General features: G+C 28.2%; 1 protein-coding gene across 3 annotated transcripts; it reads left to right on the top strand.

The window, feature by feature from the left end:
- The first annotated feature begins 1,240 nt into the window (after nt 1-1,240).
- LOC113376830 (guanine nucleotide exchange factor DBS-like) lies at nt 1,241-18,370 on the top strand. 3 transcript variants are annotated; one of them, XM_026616899.1, is made up of 17 exons: nt 1,241-1,325; nt 2,793-3,023; nt 5,799-6,055; nt 7,498-7,618; nt 8,030-8,180; nt 8,304-8,461; nt 8,545-8,733; nt 9,153-9,347; nt 9,508-9,750; nt 10,375-10,560; nt 10,644-10,835; nt 12,347-12,472; nt 13,333-13,530; nt 14,039-14,247; nt 14,463-14,691; nt 16,257-16,383; nt 18,260-18,370. In XM_026616899.1, the coding sequence occupies exons 1-17, from the start codon at nt 1,251-1,253 to the stop codon at nt 18,361-18,363; spliced, it is 2,991 nt and encodes a 996-aa protein (XP_026472684.1). In that variant the 5' UTR covers nt 1,241-1,250; the 3' UTR covers nt 18,364-18,370. The 3 variants fall into 3 exon arrangements, with proteins under 3 accessions (XP_026472684.1, XP_026472683.1, XP_026472685.1); XM_026616898.1 differs by having other exon boundaries at nt 7,483-7,618; XM_026616900.1 differs by lacking the exon at nt 16,257-16,383 and having other exon boundaries at nt 7,483-7,618; nt 18,260-18,342.
- Nucleotides 18,371-19,853: the final 1,483 nt, after the last annotated feature.

The raw sequence follows: 19,853 nt of genomic DNA, 5'->3' as shown, positions 1-19,853 counted from the left end.
AAGACAATCATGCTTAATACGATATCTCGCATAATACGACATTTCACGCCGGTTCCTGCACTTTAAAATATATTGTTTCTATCCCGCTTAATTTGATTTTTAGTATAAGAAACGTTTCTCTCTTGGTCTCTGGAAAATCGTCTTAACGGGGTTTTACTGTTGTCATATTTTTGTTGTTCGAATGCTCTTGCATATGCAACATATTTAATTAGAAACTTCCAGGCAGCTTGTCAAACGCAATTGTCTATTTAGATCGTGATTCATGCGTTATGTTATTAATTGGTGGTTTTGGATCAATTCTATTGTGTCCACGTTTTAATTTTATATTCAGCGTTGTTGTTGATCAAAACAAATATAGCTTAGTCATTATATATTATTGACTTCTAATTATATAGTTTTTTATATCAAATCAAGTATTTTAGTAACACAAATATGAAAAATATTAAGTAATAAATGACTAAAAATAACACAATATAATGTAGACAAAATTTTAAACGATTATGTTAACAATGCACTGATGCATCAAATATGTTGCCGAATTTGGGATCCTACAATCTATTATGATGAGTTATTTTTTGTTATTAGTTTTTTTTTTACTTGTATGGTTATTAGAAGTCAACGCAATGGTTATTTTATTATTTTTTTTATATAATTTATCATCAGAAGGCAACTCAATTGGTCTTTTCTAATTGTGATGATATTTTAAACTTTTTCGCACCAATGTCCGAAGGCTATTTTTGCTTGGAAATATATTTATGATAGTATTTCTATCGATAAGCGAAAATGAATATTACTACTATCGGGATTTAAATTCAAAACCTTGTGGTTTCGCCACCAATTCCATAGTTATTTAATTTTATTTTTTTGTATTTGTATTTATGTTGATTGTAAATATGAGATACATTGTAGAGTAATCAGTATGTCCTTAATTAGAGTCTCCATAATTAACTGAAAAATATAAGATATAAGGAAATGCTCACACCGAAGTAAACAAACTTGCTAAGTAGTGAATTTAAATTCACAAATTACTTTAACGAATGGATATAAAATAAATATTAATCAATGATTATTATTTATAGTGTTTTCTTTATAAAACCCAGCTATCTGAAATTACGATCTCATTCTTTGCGCGGTTACTTTAAATATGAAAAAAAAATGTATTGATTAATTTTATTTTTATTCAAAATTATGCACTATTATGAACTATAAAATAATTATATTAATATTCTTTCAGATTACAAGAAGCGGATATGGGATTTCACCTGATTATAGATCGAAGAGAGGACAAATGGAGTTCCGTTAAGGCAGTGCTAATGAAGATTTCGGTAATATATTATTTTATTTTATACTTCTCACAATAATAAATGCAGTTATTTCTATATATCTTGTGTCATAAAATATGCATATTTATATCGAGTATAAACTACTAATTACTATTATATTTTTTATTTTTATACCACATGTAGAACGAGTGGCACTTTGTTAGAAAGAATAATAAAAGCGTTAAAAATCAATTATTTATTGGTCACAGGTGTTTCTCTAGCTGAATGGAATTGCATGGCCGTTTTTTATGATTCCTACAGAAGCGGTTTAGTAATGATTGCAATGTTGTTCGAATAAACGATTAAATTGTACTAATAAAAGCATTAGCTGTAAATCTTGTATCAGACTACATAAACTACACAATGATAGTAGTAGCATAAAAATGCTGTTATAAATATATTTTAGTTTTCTAAATTTAGACAGATTATAATTATATATATATATATATATATATATATATGTATATATATATATTATGGTATATACATAGAGCGAGAGAGAGAGAGAGAAAGAGAGAGAGAGAGAAAGAGAGAGAGAGAGAAAGAGAGTAGAGCCGGGCTTAAAGGTGCACTAAGGCCCACCGCAGATTTTTCAAAAACAAGTAGATTTAAGAATTTTTTCAACAATATTTGAAAGCATAGGGCAAAACATGTATGATCAACCATCACCTTGATTCTTACGACGTCGCTATTGGGAGATAGACGGCAATGTTTGAAAATCCATAACAAGAGCAACCTATAAGATTTTTTTTTATTGTTACTACAGCATTCAGAACTCTTACTATTTATATGTTCTATAAGCTGCTTGGTTCAAGACTTATGTTCTAAATCTAAGGTATTATTATGAGAGGAGGCAACCCATCGGTTCACCATTCTCCTATGTGTGGGATTTTTTATATATTAGCTCTTAGGTCTAATAGTTTACATATGACTGAATGATGCAACTAGGTCCACGAAGGACGATTTCCACTTGAAGTTATATTGTGATCTATAACTCCAAGTGGAAATTTGACATCAAAGTTGCCTGATGTTGGGCTACGGCGGTAATCTATAAGATGTATTATCAATTTTAAGTTATATTCAACAGTTTTTTTTATATAACCTCTTTAAAATCTTACACGTGGGTGGGGTAAAAAGGACCAACTGAACCTTTACCCTGCCAAAGGTGTAAACAATAACAAATAGTAAATAAAAAGGTGAACTAAGTTGAAAAGGCGATTCAATAAGACACCAACTCTACTGATATATATTTCTGACGAAATACCAGATCATGGTTATATACAATTGCTTAACTTCAAATTGGACCATTGTGCCCCATTGACATTTTTTTTCTGAATATCTAGTATTGAGAAGTAACTATTATAATATCGCGTGACGATTAGATAAACAATTTTTAGACTAATACAATATTATATGTTCCATTTCTACTATATTTTAAATATATTAAATCATTGTTTTTTATTTTTTCAGATATTCTTTCCGGGTGTGATAAATGTGGCATATGTCTTGCGACCGGCCGGATTTTTCCAGAAGGCGATATCTGAAGTCAGTAATAAATTATTCAAGGAAGAGTTTCGGTTTCGAGTTGAAGTTTGTTCCTGTTTAGAAGAACTTCACGAATTCATTGATAAGTCACAGCTGACAAGCGATTTGGGGGGTGATTTGAAATATTCACACATCGAGTGGATACAACAAAGAATTGTACGTAAGATAATAAATTATATGCTTACATACTGGTGAGACTGCATAGGTTTTTTTAATTTAAGATTATTGTAAAAAAACACATTATAAAAATTACTTATGAAAGTTGATCATTTTATGTGTAGCACGCTCCCATTTGCTAGGCAATTGAAAGATACTGAAATATCCATCCATGGAATGTTGAAAAATAAATGAAATTTAAATATCAATTATAGCAATTAAGGAACAATGTTGGTTCTGAGGAAAATGGTTAGAAATTACAAATTAAAATTAAATCATATTTTGTGTGTGATTTTATTCATTTCATATCGATTAAAGTGCAGAACTTGCAAAAGCATTTGTAAAAAAATGTTTTGCTTAATAAGTGGCATTACTCTTATCGAATTGAGAAGTGAAACGCCGTATTAAAAACGGTTCCAAACCTAAATTGTGCAAATGTTTGCCGTTTTGCAAAATTACTATTTCAGGTTGCGTGAGTACAGTTCTGGAACAAATTATGTTAGTAAATTAATATTGATTTGTTAAAGTTATTTAGAAATAGCGTGTTTCTGCACCCACTTTGTTTTGTTCAATTTCACCAAAATTGTTTTTTTAACAATATTTAAAATATCAAAGGTTGAGCGTTATTTTCTCATTAATATTCGTATTATTTTTTATTTCGGCTTTTTTAGGTTCCCATTGCAATCACATTTCTTAACGTAGACTTTTGAAAGCAACCCAACGGTTGCTATCACGATTTTTAATATTTTATTATTCGAACTTCTCTAATACTGATGATTTGTTGTAGCAATGCGTTATAAGAGCTATTTTTACTTGGACACATTTTGAGATTGAGATGATTTTTTACTACTTTGCAATTTTCCACTATCAAAACTTATTTTGAAAATTTCATCCGCTGCATTTTGCACACATTATCATTTAGGAACGGAAACTGATAAAATGGTGATATATATATATATATATATATATATATATATATATATATATATATATGAGTTAAAAACTTACTCATTGCATGTATGCGTAACACAATCTATTCTGTTGAATTGACAATACTAATAAAATTGTTTAACAAAAGTTTTTTTTAAGTAGATATGTAACTACCATAATGTTGCTATACCGTTTTATTATTATACGATATACCAATATTAGTACCAACTACTTGCTGTGTGAGAATATTAATACACAATACGATTTATTATAATGATTTATTTAATGCGTATCGAAACATGTTTTTTCAAACACATGAAAGATTATTGTTTTCTTTATCTCTTATGATATACGGTTTGATATTATTCTCTTTCATACGAATTATATAAAGCGGTGCTTTTCTTACATAGTTTCATGGTTTATAGAATTTATAGAGATAATATGAGTATTTTAAATAAATTCATGATACAAAACTAAAAGATAATGATTATAAGTCTGTTTTGGCGATACTATTTGTAATCTATATATCTTGTGATATAACATATAATTATGCGCACATGAGTTTATCTACACAATACATATTCATATACATTATTAGAATCAATATTATTAATATATGCATGCATAAATGCGTACCTATACTTTTTGCGAACTAAAAAATGTATTGGGACTTGTTTAACTAAATAACTTAACAAATTTCTTTCTTTTTGTAATTTTTTTTTCAACATATTACTAGATCAATGTTTCCTGTACCTCTTCCCAACATTGCTGCAATTAGTTAAAAAAATATCAACACTATTAGAATATACAAGTATTAGATCTGTGAAAAAAAAAACACAATCAAAATGTTTGGATCGTAGTTTTGTTATTTGGATATGATATAAGCTTAACGGCTACATTTTATTAAACATCTGTCAAGCAAGGATCTATTATTCAAAATCATATTTTTAGCATAAACAGTGTGCTTTATTATACTATCTTTGAACTTTCATATTATACACATTTGTATTAGTTTGAAGATTTGAATTTGAATTAGCACGAATTGCTTGTTTTTGATACTTTATCAACCTTCACATGTTTTCTTTTATAAGTAGCAATTGCTCATGATGAAAGATCACATATTTCATATATTTAATTTAGATTGACAATTTTAAAAAATATATTTAAAAAAGTTATGAAATTGTATTTAGACAGAAAAACGGAACTAAATAACGTAGTTCAGATTCGGTATCATTCTTCATCAAAAAATGATTTCTGGTGACTTTTTTTTATATTTTTATGAAAAGATTTAATTATTATTACTCGAAGTCAGCTGGAGAAGCAATTATTTTGAGCTATTACTACAAAAATCTTCGAAATGAACATAATCATAGGATAGGTATTTTATCCTCATATCTCCAAAAAATGAAATATGACAGAAACAGAGTATAAGTCGATAGACTAAGCCAAAAATCGTATAACGCCTCGTCCATCAATCACGTGATCGATTTATAAGGATTTTTGGACCGTTTCCCCCCTTGATGATATACGGCGATATTTAAAATTAGGATCCTTTACAATCCAACATTACGAGTATTTTTAGTTCATAGAAAAAATCGTAAAACCTTTGAATTTTTTTTTTGAAACAGTTAGATTTTTTTTTAATTCAGGTAAAAAATAAATACAAATGGAGAGTGAGTCGCAATTTGTTTTTTAAACTTGTATTCAGAAATACCGATTTAAAGTTCACAATTTTTCTCTGGAAATTTAACGTTTAGTTTCTCAAAAGTATTCTGCGAAATCTGCAGGAAAATAACATATAATTGAAATGATCTGGGTGTTAATTTTTTTTCTTATTTATTCCAGTCCTTAGAAAAATTTTCCATGATGACTCAAGAGATCTCGGTGTCGCTTGATCAATTTATGAGACAAATCCATGAAACCATGTTTCCAAATAGCGCAGAAGCCACAGAACGATTGTTACAAGTCCAAGGAGAAAAATACAATATTCTGAAGGAAGACATTATGGGAACTACGAAACACGGTTATGAATTATTGCAAAGTATAAGAGAGCCTGGCGGTAAACACATCGATCGGATAGGCAATGTATCTGCTGTGGAAAGGTCAGTTGCATCTTTTATACGATTGTTTTGAAAATTCTATTTTAAATGGGTGCTTATAATTAACATATATCGTGGGAAGGCTAACATAATTTACTGGGCGACGTTTGAATAAACGCGCGCGAAAATCGAAATTGTTTGAAATCAGAGATTAAAAGTTCTTAGGCTCACACATGTTATTAAAAATACCAATGTTATTCTCACATACATTATTCAATCTCGCCAAATATAGAATAGGCTCGATGTGATCTTAATTGTTAAATGGTAAATGATTTTTAGACGAAATGATTAGTGATCGTTAATTATATTCTATATTGAGCAACCGCAAATTCTATTGTTTTAAGAATCCAATAATTATTAACGACAACGGTATTCTATATTTGACTACTTTTTACAACTATATTATCAATAAAACTTTATAGCTCAAATTGTATCAAAGTAATATATGTGAGTTCTATTCATATTGCTCTTAAATTTCGTACTCCGAGGTGTTTATTCTAGGTGTTACATTTTGTTCAATGAGGCAATCAAGTTTCATATTGATTCGCGACGATAAAAATATATTTGGAAGCACTAATTTAAATTATGTAAAAAATAATAATTACACATACATATTGTTTAACAACAGATTACTATAACTTACTCTATATCTGCGGAACTATTACTAATTACTAAATTGATAATGGGTTATAGGTTTTTTATTTATAAAAATATTCTCTCTATAATTTTACAAAAATGGAAATCAAAATTAAAAAAAATCAAAATATAGATCTATAATTATATATGTATATATTCAAAAAATACATTTTTCAACGAAGATTTTTCAAACAAAAGAAGAAAATTGTATTTAACTTTTTATCGAATGTTTAAATTTTGTTTAAGATAAAAATGTTGCCTGAATGTGTTTATTATTATGTTACTTCTCATAGACTGTTTTTATAATTACTAGAAATTTAACTTGATCAATATGTGCACAAAGTTTAATAATGTTGATGTGCATGGACATCTAAATTAGCTTAGTGGAATATGCTTAGCGAATCCAATTATTATGTAAAAAGTTCAAATTGCTTCTTTAATTTTATTTTGGTCCCATAATGGTATAACAACTTGAGTTCTGGAGATGATGCATAGATGTTATTATAATTTTACTGTAATTATGTTTATATTATAGTTCTTCAATTCATAGATTTTTTTGCACATGTGAACAATACACAAGGCATTTGGCTGATGGTCATACACCATGTACATACATCCACCATAGTTCGGTTATATTTTTTTGGGTAAAATCAATACTATTTTGGTTTATTTGGCTTGGCGTCAATGTATGTATATAGATGTTTAATTGAATTTTTATAATTGAATACGTCGCTCACGATTCCCACGGCAAATGTTGTTTAAAGAATTTTTTTGTTGCTTTGTGGGAATTATAGATGTGGGATTTCTAGACTCTTGGTGCAGTTGGAAGAGACTGAGAAAAGATTCGATGAGTTTTGGAACGCACATTCTACGAAATTGATTCAATGCTTAAAACTAAGGAGGTTCGAGCAGGATTTTCGAGAGTTACAGGTATATTTTTTATATCATTGTTTTGTATCATATTTTTTTATATTTTGCACACGAATTATATGTCAATATCAAAGCATATTAAACCCATTCAATAATTTTTATGTTCTAATTTACTAAAATATATACTATTTCAGATAAAAAATGTTGCACTTGGGGGGTTCTCGCAATGTTTTTTATTATTTAAAATTTGTGTAATTTTTGGCATAAGTTTTAGCAAAAAATTTCAATTACTCGTACATTTTTTAGCTGTAATTCTCATTATGTAATAATTTATCGTTTGAGGGAGGGGTCTCGCTAACTCTTGCCGGTGCTTACCAGTGATTTTTACATATACATTTTTGTTTCGAACTGCTTTTTCCATGAATTTATTTTTGCACAATTCATATGACTAACAATAATTAAAATTTTCAGAGTAATTTTGATGCTCATTTACGGGTGATAGAGGAAATGATCGAGGTCGGAGAAACTGTGAGTCACGTGGACGAGCTTATCCAGCAAGCGCAGGAATTTCAACACTCATGCAGAAGTGATATAGAAAGGGCTGACATTGTGATAAATTTAGGTAAAGAAAGCATTATATATATATATATATATATATATATATATATATTATATATTAAACAATTAATGAAACTTTAATGTTAAATACATATTAGAAAATGAATTTATAATTTTTGTTTTGTAGGAAAAAAATTGTTAGTCAAATCTAGTACCGTGCCTCATGAGTGTGTGGAACCGAAATGTACAGAACTGAATAGAGTACGAACAGCGTTACACGATAAAATTACAAAACGTTTAGAAACATTGCATAAATGGAGGGAACTAATGGAACAAGTCGAGAGAGTAATTCAATTTGAATTTTTGTTACATGATTATTACCTACTCGTTTTCTACAATTTTATTAACAAAACTTTTTATTTGATCAGGCAAACCAGTGGTGTGCGAAAGGTGTAGAGTTGTTAACCTCTCAACATATAGAAAAATGTTCATCATCACTTGAGCTTGCAGAGCAATCTTTGCACGAAATTCAAGATTTTAAACAGTCTAAAGCAACCGAATTTCAAAGTTGTTTACAAGAATCGAGTACATTGGAGTCAAAACCATTAGTGAAACAAGTAAGTTTCTTATTAATAATAACTAATACATGTATAATAATAAATTTTCTATATAGTTTTCGTTAGTCTAAAGATATTTTATACTTTTGATATTTTAAACACTTCCACTCACTTTCTTAGTCGATTTTTCTTCTCTTTCTAAGCTGCTATTCCAATAAATCATAATTTTGGGCTATATTATTGGTGATTTTTCTGTATTTTAGTAGACAGTGCCAGTTGGTTAATATTTTGCTTCAATTTTTCTTCAGCGTTTTTATCTAAATCGAATTGATCTTCTTTCTTGTTTTAGATTCTTATTCTTGTTCTTATGTTTTTGTGAGGTCCCTAAGTTCGTTTAATAACACTGAAAGTGTTATTAATTGATTAATAATTCATAAATATGTTTGATTTTATTTCATTAAGTCTATCTTTCGTTGCAGGTACTTAAACGTATAAACGATGTGTCACTAATGTGCGATAAAAGAATAACGACCTTGCAAAAATTATGTGTGAAACCTTTGAGGCCAGTTCAAACTGTCATACCAGAACCTGCAGTTCCTATCCAGCCATCTGGAGGTGCTCCACATTATCCAATCAGAACACGACCGGTTAGAAAGAAGTCTACTTCCAAAGAGGTAATTTTTTTACTGTTTCAGGTTAATTAAAATTTATTTCTTTTTTGGCACTTTTTTACCAACAAAAGATGTAATATACTTGATCAATATACGAAACGATTTTTTCCAATATAATTATAATAAATATTTATTAGTTAGTTGAAATGTTCTTGTTATTAAGATGGGGCATGAAAGGAAACAACGGCCGCAGTCTGGTGAATGTTCGGCTGAATATTGGGGTTCCGTACAAACTGAATATTCATCTGACAGTGAGATTTCTACGAGAACTTATAATTCATCTTCATCTTCAAGTCAAACTTCAGAACCTAGTAAAAAAGCATATAAAGTGCAACAGGATCACGTTATTTCTGAATTACTGGAAACTGAACGAGTTTATGTTAATGAAATTGGATCAATATTGAAGGTAAAATAGCTCAAGATAGTCATTACAATGCCATAGACAATAGATAGTCGTAAACAATGCCTATATTGAATCATATTTAAATTTAAACTTAATTCATATATACTAATAGTATAAGAGGGAATTGATTTTTGATCATGACTGATCGATCTTTGAATGTCGCATTTGAAGCAATTTTCATATTTTTCAAATCCTGCAGCAACGTTTGCGGAACTAATTTTCTGCTTTGCGTTGAATATATTTTTATGTATTCTACTTTGACTATGTAATTTTCAATAATTATTGAATCCAACCTAATAAACCAAATAAAATTTTGGTACCGGAGTGGCTTACACTTTCATGCGAAACCGATTTGCGGTATTTCATAGCAAATACGTTTCTTTCAAAATATTTAACAAACATAAAAACCTTTATTAGCGTTCATATTTGAACATGACATATTTGTAAAAAAAAACAAATTACGAATAAAATCAGTGAATTTTAATTGGAATGTGAGTAATAATGTATACAATAAGTATTGGTTGACGACGAAAAATATTAGAATAGAATAATTCATAGTAACACAATTGATTCTTATTTATTTTTATTTGATCATATCTTTATATACATATAAAATCTTGTTTTCAGGGCTACAGAGATGAAATATTATCCGTAAATTTGAATCCATTAGTACCCCAAATATTACAAACGAAATGTGATATATTATTTGGAAATTTGGATGAACTACACACTTTCCATAAGGATGTATTTCTGAAGGACCTTGAAAATTGCATTTCAACTACGGAATTAGTTGCCATGTGTTTTGTGGAGAAGGTATTATTGATTTGAATTGTTTTTTTTTTTTTTTTAAATATGTGTAAATATGTGTAATTATGTAAAACCCTTTTTGATTGCAGAAAGATACATTTTTCAAACTTTATAGCTTCTACTGCCAAAATATACCAAGATCGGAACAACTACGAGAAAATTTAGGCGAAGCAAATTCATTTTTACAAGTCTGCCAGCAAAAATTAGGTCATAAATTACCGCTTGCCGCATATTTATTAAAACCTGTACAAAGGATTACTAAGTACCAACTATTATTAAAGGTATTGTGATTTATTTCTTTAAATAAGTTTTTTTTTAGAAACTCCTATATAATATATATCTATATATATCCTATATATATATATAGACAGTAGAACCTCGATTATCCGGACCTCGGATTTGCGATTATCCGGACATAATCGCGTCAGAACTTGCATATTCCGCCCGCGCGGCGTTATCGCTTTATGTTGTTCGTTTGCAATTGTGACTGTGTTCTGACTTGCATATACACATTAATACATTCTCTGTTTTGACGTGCATATATACATTTTCAAACATGCCAAAGCGTAAAAGGGTGGTGTTATCTCTTGAAGATAAAATAAATATTATAGAATCATTAAAAAAAGTGAAACCAGCCCTAAGGCCATAAGTTAGCTGATAGGTATGGTGTAGGTACATCCACTATAAGCGATATTAAAAAGAATGCCGATTCCATTTTGTCGTACACTTTCAAGAGGGGAGTGAAAATCGGAAAATGATGAATGGAATGAAAAGACCGAAGAATGAACTCTTAGATAAAGCTCTATATTGTTGGTTTTTACAAAAACGATCAACAGCACAACCGATATCTAGACCTTTGCTCTGTGAAAAGGCATCACAGTTAAATGAAAAATTAGGCAGCGATGAATCGTTTGTGGCAAGTAGTGGATTGATTTTTGTTGATATCTATGTATGTATTTGTTATTTTCGATAAACAAAACGATATTCGCATAATTTGGATTATCCGGATTTTCGATTATCCGGATGCCCATCGACAACAATTAGCCCGGATAATCGAGGTTCTACTGTATATATATATATATATATATATATATATATATATATCTTTATATCTTTACTTTGCAATATTTTCTAATCATTTGTATGCCATCGACAACAATTAGCCCGGATAATCGAGGTTCTACTGTATATATATATATATATATATATATATATATATCTTTATATATCTTTATATCTTTACTTTGCAATATTTTCTAAATATTTGTTAGAAAAATATGACCCTGCTATTTCATTTTGGAAAGAACTACTGAACCTTGTAATTTTAACGCGCAGAACCCAATGGTTTTTGGTTAAGCTAATTGTTTCGGAGATACGCAGATAAAAGCCAAAAACCGTCATTTTGTTGCCAACAATTGATTGCTACCTATAAATAACCTTTTGATCGGTTCTATTATAATTTTGTAATATTCGAAATCATATTTTTTGAGGATAATTTGACGAAAACATCGCACTTATACTGTCAAAAACGTTAAAAAAGGAAATAGCTTATATTTTTAATTAAATTTATTACTTTTTCTGTTGTAATTTTCTTTTATATCTATATCATACCTATTTAATTTTTTTTATTCTGATATAAATGTGTATATGTGTATGTGTATGTGTGTATCAAATAATTATTTTAAATAAATATTGTTTTATTTTCATTCTTATAATTAGTAAGATGTATCTTTCATAAATATTATTGCATTCTTTGACAAAGAATTCAATATGCATGACTCATTAATTTCAGGATTTACTAAGAACAAGCCAAAGTGATTCTTGCAGTAAAGAATTGAAAGAGGCATTAGACTGTATGCTAATAGTTCTTAAGTGCGTTAACGACAGTATGTTGCAGATTGCTATCACAGGATTTCCAGTAAGTTACATGATTAATTAAAAATCATAACGCGTAATTTTTTTTTATTTTTTAAATTAAAAGACAGTTTCATTTAATCAATATATCTAATTTAAATTTTGTAGAAGTTTTATTTTTGTGATGTATTTTTTTAATGACATTGCGGTGGATTGTAAATTACATTACTAGTTTTATTGTGTTTTTATTATGACAGTTTTTCGTTATTTTATTTTTCTTATTAAATATTCACGCTCTCATTGAACTGCGAGCACTGTTTTGGGTCGTCAGATTCGAAATAAAATGCAACTTTCAACTATTTATTTTAAACCAGCTTGACTTCAAAATATTCTAAATATCTTGAAATTTGAGAATATTGTTTTTGTTAAAAAATTGGAGTTTAAACAGCCGATGGTCAATGATTTATACGCATGACGAGTGAACACTTAACTGGTTCTAGTTTGTCTTTTTATGCGTTCAAACTTATTTTGAATCATTTATTCAGTAATTTTAAAATAATTTAATAATACATATTTGTAAACAAGTTTTGGACATGGTGATAAATATTTGATTGTTAAAATGATCGTTTTAAATGATAAAATAATTTAAAAATTATAATAAGGAAGTTTTGTATATAATGATCTTTATTTATTGATGATTTGATATTTGAATGGAAAATCAAACACTAGAAAATGTTTTGAGATATGTTAAATTAATAAATTGTATGTCAAAATATAATGCAGTTGGCATGTTTCATACTTTTGCTAATAATTAATTTAATAATTAATTAATTATTTCTATTTCTCATATATTTTAGTTAAAATATTATATACTTAGTCTCTCCTAATCAATCTGTATTATCATGCATATTTTATTCTTACTAGATGGATCTTACCAAACAAGGAGAACTTCTTCTTCATGGTTCATTCTCAGTTTGGACGGACAGCAAGAAAGATATTCGGTTGCGGTTAAAAACGCAGCAGAGACATATCTTTCTTTACCATAATGTCATGTTATTTTGTAAAGAAGCTACAAAGGGATCACATAGCAAGACCACTTATCATTATAAGCATGATTTGAAGGTAATAATTAACCATGATGGATATTTTTATGATTCAGATATACAGAAAGCAATAAAGTAATTGGATGATTTTCTATTTTGTTCTTTATTAAGTAATACAATATCAAACTAGATGGACATCTCATTTTCCAAAATGAGGTGATGTAATAATCATTTAGCATATATATCAATGTAAATTTATTGTAGACGATTGAGAGTTGTAATTATTTATATTTTGGTGCCTTTGTTGAAAATATGAAGAAAACAATGGTTTTATCCTGAAGTATATTGTACATGACAATCTTGTGTAGCTCAAAATTTAATATTTTGAATTTGACAAAATGATAATATATCTACATTTTACTATGCCGAGCATGTGAAATTTTAATGGATCATGCACCCAAGAAATTGATTTAGAATCCTGATTTTTTTCTGATTTTAGAATTCTGCTTTTAGTCGATGTTACTTTATTTCAGTAAAACAATATTTTTTATCAGAAATAATGAAATCATGTCAATCTTCTTTTTAAGATGTCTGAAATTGGTCTAACGGAATCTGTTAAAGGAGATCCAAGGAAGTTTGAAGTCTGGCTCCAAGGAAGACAAGAAGTTCATACCATAATGGCTGCGACAATGGAGCAGAAGCAAATATGGGTGGCTGAAATTAAAAGGGTTCTATTAAATCAATTGCAAGAACTCAAAGGAGAAAAAATTAAAGAGTATTCTGCTATGAACCACAAGCAAGTTCAATTTTTAAATTAATTAAATGCTTAGTTTTTATTTCAAGATTGAGTAAATAAATTTATATTTTTTCAAAGTGGAAGATATGCTCAGTGATTATCCTTCTCTAGTGCTTCACCAACAGTGCTCTTTAAATCATTGAAGAAGTTTTTAATCTTGTAATTTAATTAATTCGGTTAAAAATTACCAACTTAATTACTTATCTTATTTTCAGAATGCTTAGGCAGGTCAGTTCCTGGGAGACCTCGGTGCAGAATTCGCAGAATGTAGCTCTGCGTACAATGAGTTGCGAAGGCAGTTTCTGTAACAACGCCGTTGGCACGTCTGGTTCACATTCCGTCAGCAGTTCCGAAAAGGAAGATCAGGAAGGCTTGGATTTAGGACTTTCCTCTTCAGAATACTCTAACAGTGAAGAGGAAGACGGCGATAAAAATCAACCACCGGTAAGCGATTCATATAATTCATTATATGCATTATAGATAGAAACGTCAATTTGAAAAAAAAATGGTTAAAATTCATATGCGTATTTTACGCAAGTTCTAACATACATTTTCTTTCTGGTATATCATATAGTTCTAACAAAAATTAAATTTCTTAGATAGATTCAAAATTTTAATATCATATAATTTTTTTATAATAATTAATAATAAAATAATAACTATAGTTAGTATTGCAAAAAAGCTATATGTTTATTTCAAATTATTTAGTGTTATTTTATTTATCAGTTATCGCTTATAATTTATGTTTATATTTTATTTAATTTATAAGCGATCTAAATTTTATTTTTATTATTATATTTGTTGAATGTTGTAGTATTCAGTATAGTAAAGTATTCAGTATTTGTAGCTTCATTGGAGCATTAAGAAAATTGTTAATAACAACATCATCAGGAAACCTTAGAAATCCCATTTTCATTAAAATGAGTTAAAGACCATTAACTTTGAGATCAATCGAGATGTATCAATATTAAAATGTTCAGAAAAGCTTTAGTACCTATCGGAATTTATGTTATGTTTATCGAAATTTTTGAACTTGCTTTTTTAAATAAATACTTTGTTTATGAAGATATAATTTTCTACTACCATTTTTATACACAGTTCAAGTTGCAAAAGCCAGTTAGTTTGTTTTGTTCTATTTTAGCGAAGAGTATTGCAAAAGCTTTAGTTATTTTTAACAGTTATGGTATTCAATTTATGGTATTTTGTTTACAACAGATTTAGGAATTTAATTACTTGTGTGGAGACTGCATATTACGCATTTTATTCACGTTCGAATTTATAAATATTTTTATAACGAATGATGCGACATTTTGAGATTTGCATAGCATATTTTATAATTTCGTTCACAAATATGCTGAATAAATAATTTTTTAAAGAAACAATTTTGACTTATCTCATAAAAAACTGCCATCTAATAAAATGAGCCAGCTGCAAAACGGAATACTTCTTGACCCTGTTAAAGTAACACTAGAACTAGGATTTAGTTAAAATAAATACCCTTGCTTACTATACCTTGATTATAAATATTTAAAAAAAAACACAGTAATGACACCATTCGATTTTTGTCTATATTCCATATTGTTGTTTAACATGTTTATAGTATAATTGTAGTATTAATTTTTAAGTGTAAACTTACAATAATCATAGTCATATTAACCTGTCATAAGATACTTCATATCATTTTTCATTTTACACCATTTCAGATTTTATTGCCGAAAGTTAAGGCTGATTGAGTTTGATAAGTTACTGAATAGCGAGATAAATCGATTTAAATGTTTTTTATTAAATTGTAAAATTTGAATTTGGTATAGCTCATTAGGTTTTTGGGATATGGTGGTGAAAAATTTCTTGAATTATATTTATTTCAACTGTAAAAAAAAAGGATTGTTGTTAAGAGATTCTGCAGATGAGCGTTGGAGTAATATATTGGTTTAAGTTTCAAAGTACCTACATATAACGTATTTTTTCAATGGCCAGTTAAAAGAAAATGGTAAATTATTTGTTTCTAGTCCGGGCGTTATGTCGTTTTGGCTGATTACTGCGCTGTAGGTCACAGCCAAGTCTCAATGAAAGAAGGCGAAACCGTTGAATTACTTAAAGTCGGTTGCGCTGGTTGGTGGTTTGTTAAATTAATAGGTATGTAACGACGAAAATGACCGCCACCAAATTTTGTGCATGTTTTTCTATTTTTTGATTTGGTATGTTAGGTTTGGTTGATGTTTATATTTAATCAATTATGAACGTGTTTGTTTTTAAGACCATTGTATTACTTTTCAAATTATTTTAGAAAAAATCGGGTTGTGGTATATGATTATTGCATTATTGGTTTACTTCTAATTCAATAGATTTAATAGCTACAATGCCATCAAACGGTATTAGTACTCATATCATTTAATATGTTGACCTCAAAGGATTCACTTTGGACTAAATAAAATTTTCTATATTTTGCCTTTTGTAGAGGATATATTTCGGTAATATTTATCTGCAGCTTTATGAATAAAAATGAGCTTGTAAAAATGGTTATGGGTTTCCTTCCGTTTAATATTTTGAAGAAGTTCTAAGCTATCAAACTGTATTAGTTCTCAAGTATTATTGCTTAATTCGTTAACGGCAAAGGCTTTACCAAGGACTAAATAAAAATGTATATATGTATTCCAATATTCTCTTGTAATGGATATTTATTATTATTATCACAAAATACTTTGCTCATTTTTATATGCCTACTATTTAGGAAACTCGTCGAGTGGAATGTGTTCGTTCGTTTGGAAAGTAGTTTTAATCTAATTGGCCAACAGTTTAACCAGTTAATTGTGATTAGCGAATATACTCGACATAGAGTAGTCACAGAATTTTGTGTATTGACTATTGACTTATTAAATATGCCATTTTTGAAAAGATAAGAAAAATTATATACTTAAATTTCAAGATGTTTAAAATATTTTTAGATTTGTGCCGGTATATAATAAATAGTCGTAAATGAAATTATACCTTATAACCATTTTACCTCCAATTCTGACGTTAAGGAATGATCTTTATAAAGATCATTTATAAGTAGTATACTACTTATTACTTTTAATTCAACCTTTATCAACGGAATATCGTTAGTTGTAAACTATCTCTATTTATCATCAGATTTTTCCTTTTTATCTCAATAATAGTAAATCCATATAATAAGACGATTATATATTTGGCAATATTATGTTGAGAATTTGAATGGCTATAGCCTCTGAACCTGCCTAAGCATTCTGAAAATACAATAATTGATTAAGTTTGTAATTTCTAACCGAATCAGCCTCAACAATTTACATCGAGTGGCTCAATTTTTAACAGAATTTTGTATGATTTCTTCGGATTACTTAAGCCACAAGATTAGAACCAATCGATTATTATTTTGTATAATCTAGGAGCAATAATAAAAATATTGGCGATTTACCATCGGCATTAAATAGTCCTTTTTGAATATTATGATATAAAGTTATTTAAACTTAAGAAACTTCCATTTTTCTTATTAATTTATGGTGTTGTTTGTGTATGCTTAGACCTATAACTTCATAGTAGCTTTTGGTTCTGGTATCAGTATATTTATATTCCGCAAAATTTATCGCTTGATAGAAGTTTCAAGTTGTTGCCATATGTATAACATGATAACGACAATTTTATATTAAATATAATTCTAAGGTAAAGGGCAATTTTACGTTTAATGTTCAAAATTTTATTGAACATGTATTTTTATAACAGATGTCATGCCACAGCCATTATACATTTATAATTACTTTGTTATCAATGTACTAACATATTTTGGTCATCCATAAAACACTATCCTTACTAATACATAAATTGTATGTTACAACAATGCATGTATGCTATATTGTTGTTTTATTGTGCTTGCTTAATTATTGTATTTTGATCGACATAGTTTTTGAAATTTTGCTTTTGCTTATTGAAGGTCAAAATTTTTACATTCATCTGATTGAAATTAAAAACAATATAAATTAAGTTATGTAATTTTTAGGAAGCGGTGTAGATGGCTGGGCTCCGGCTGCTTACTTGGAATCGCTCGGACGCAAATCGAAATGCTCGAACCATAGTAGGGAAAAAATTAACGGTAACGAATAATTCGTTGAATATGAGTACGGAAGATAGTTCGACGTTTTTTTCATGTGCTAAACTTCATATTATACTGTACCTAAATATTACTTCTGCCGATTGCCCTTCATACTAAACTCTTCTTAGGTTAATTTAGAATTTTGTTGGTGAACTTTATAATTTTATGCTATTTTGTTAGAAATTTATGCAGAATTAAATAATCGATGCTTTGATCAAGAAAGGTTGATTTCCTAATTTTCGTTACATTTTGGAATTAGTTTTTCAATTACTAATATTACCTCTAGTGAATGAATCATTCCATTTTTTGAATTCAACATAAATTATTTTGATGAATTGAAAAAAAGCAATATTCCAAGCGCTGATAACTCCTGTACATCAGAAAATATGTGAAACAAATCGCAATTTGGTGCGGCTATATGAAATCATAATTCTGAATTAGTGACCGTAAATCGAAAAATTGTCGACCAACCTCAATCTTCTTAAAGATTTTAGTCTTTTAGTTTGAAATGAAATTTTGCGTTGTTTATTAATTTGAATTTAAATTGAAACTATCTTAAATATTGAATTTTCTTTATTTTATTTCGTTCTTTTTTTGAAAGTATGAAAAATCTATGTTCTTTATATGGGCCTCAGATATCAAGTCAGTTTAAACAGTTGATTTTTTTTTGTTAATATTCTCTTTATTTATAAGATATTCGCATAAACCTTTTTTCTTATGTTAATCAATTAGATTTTACATTTTTGACAGATTTATTAATTCCATTATCGATTAGGATCTATAAACTGATCTGATTTATTTAAATTTATATTTATTCAAATATATTTATCTTTATTTTAAACAAAAATCAGTTTTGGATGCTGACCCAGTTCCATTTTGTCATAGTTTTTGTCACAGTTATTATTTCATATAGCAGCTAAATATTAGTTGAATTAATAAATTTATGGTGTAGTTTAGGCCATAATAATCAAAAATGTCAATAAATTTCACGTATTTCTTTATATCGTTATCTCACGTATATCTTTATAAAATATTATTACGAGAAGACCAACTCTGCTTTACAGCTGTCGAAATAGACATTGCGAAAATATGGTCTTAATCATATATATATATATATATATATATATATATATATATATATATATATATATATTGTTAAGGTATTATGCTATTAAGTTTCTTTTGTACATATAAGTGATTCCATACAACAAGTAGCATATAGCTAAAGTTAGTAGATATTTAAATTCCTTGGAACGTTTGACATTCAAATAGTTGTACTTAAAAGGCTGAATTTGTTTATATCGGAATAAGTGAAGTTATTACTATGTTTGTACAAATTGTATATAAGTATGAATTGTAAATTTTTTGTAATGCGTTGAAATATGTTAAGTCACCTAGTCGATAAATAATTTATTTTTATTTACTGTCTTGTATCGCCATTTATTTATTTATGTAAGTTTAAGATTAAAAAAAATATGATTGAATGTTATGAAATATCTTG

Source organism: Ctenocephalides felis, unplaced genomic scaffold (assembly GCF_003426905.1).
Source record: "Ctenocephalides felis isolate EL2017-DRISC unplaced genomic scaffold, ASM342690v1 CF-g0.4_SCAFFOLD_01886, whole genome shotgun sequence".
Taxonomy (NCBI): domain Eukaryota; kingdom Metazoa; phylum Arthropoda; class Insecta; order Siphonaptera; family Pulicidae; genus Ctenocephalides; species Ctenocephalides felis.
This window is presented reverse-complemented; position numbering and strand designations above follow the sequence as displayed.

What these genes read in the sequence shown, in the direction of transcription:
- LOC113376830 (XM_026616898.1), top strand. Translation starts at nt 1,251, where the DNA reads ATGGGATTTCACCTGATTATAGATCGAAGAGAGGACAAATGGAGTTCC. An exon ending in AGTACCAACTATTATTAAAG is followed by an intron (nt 10,836 to 12,346) that starts GTATTGTGATTT and finishes CATTAATTTCAG; the next exon opens with GATTTACTAAGAACAAGCCA. An exon ending in TATTCTGCTATGAACCACAA is followed by an intron (nt 14,248 to 14,462) that starts GCAAGTTCAATT and finishes TCTTATTTTCAG; the next exon opens with AATGCTTAGGCAGGTCAGTT.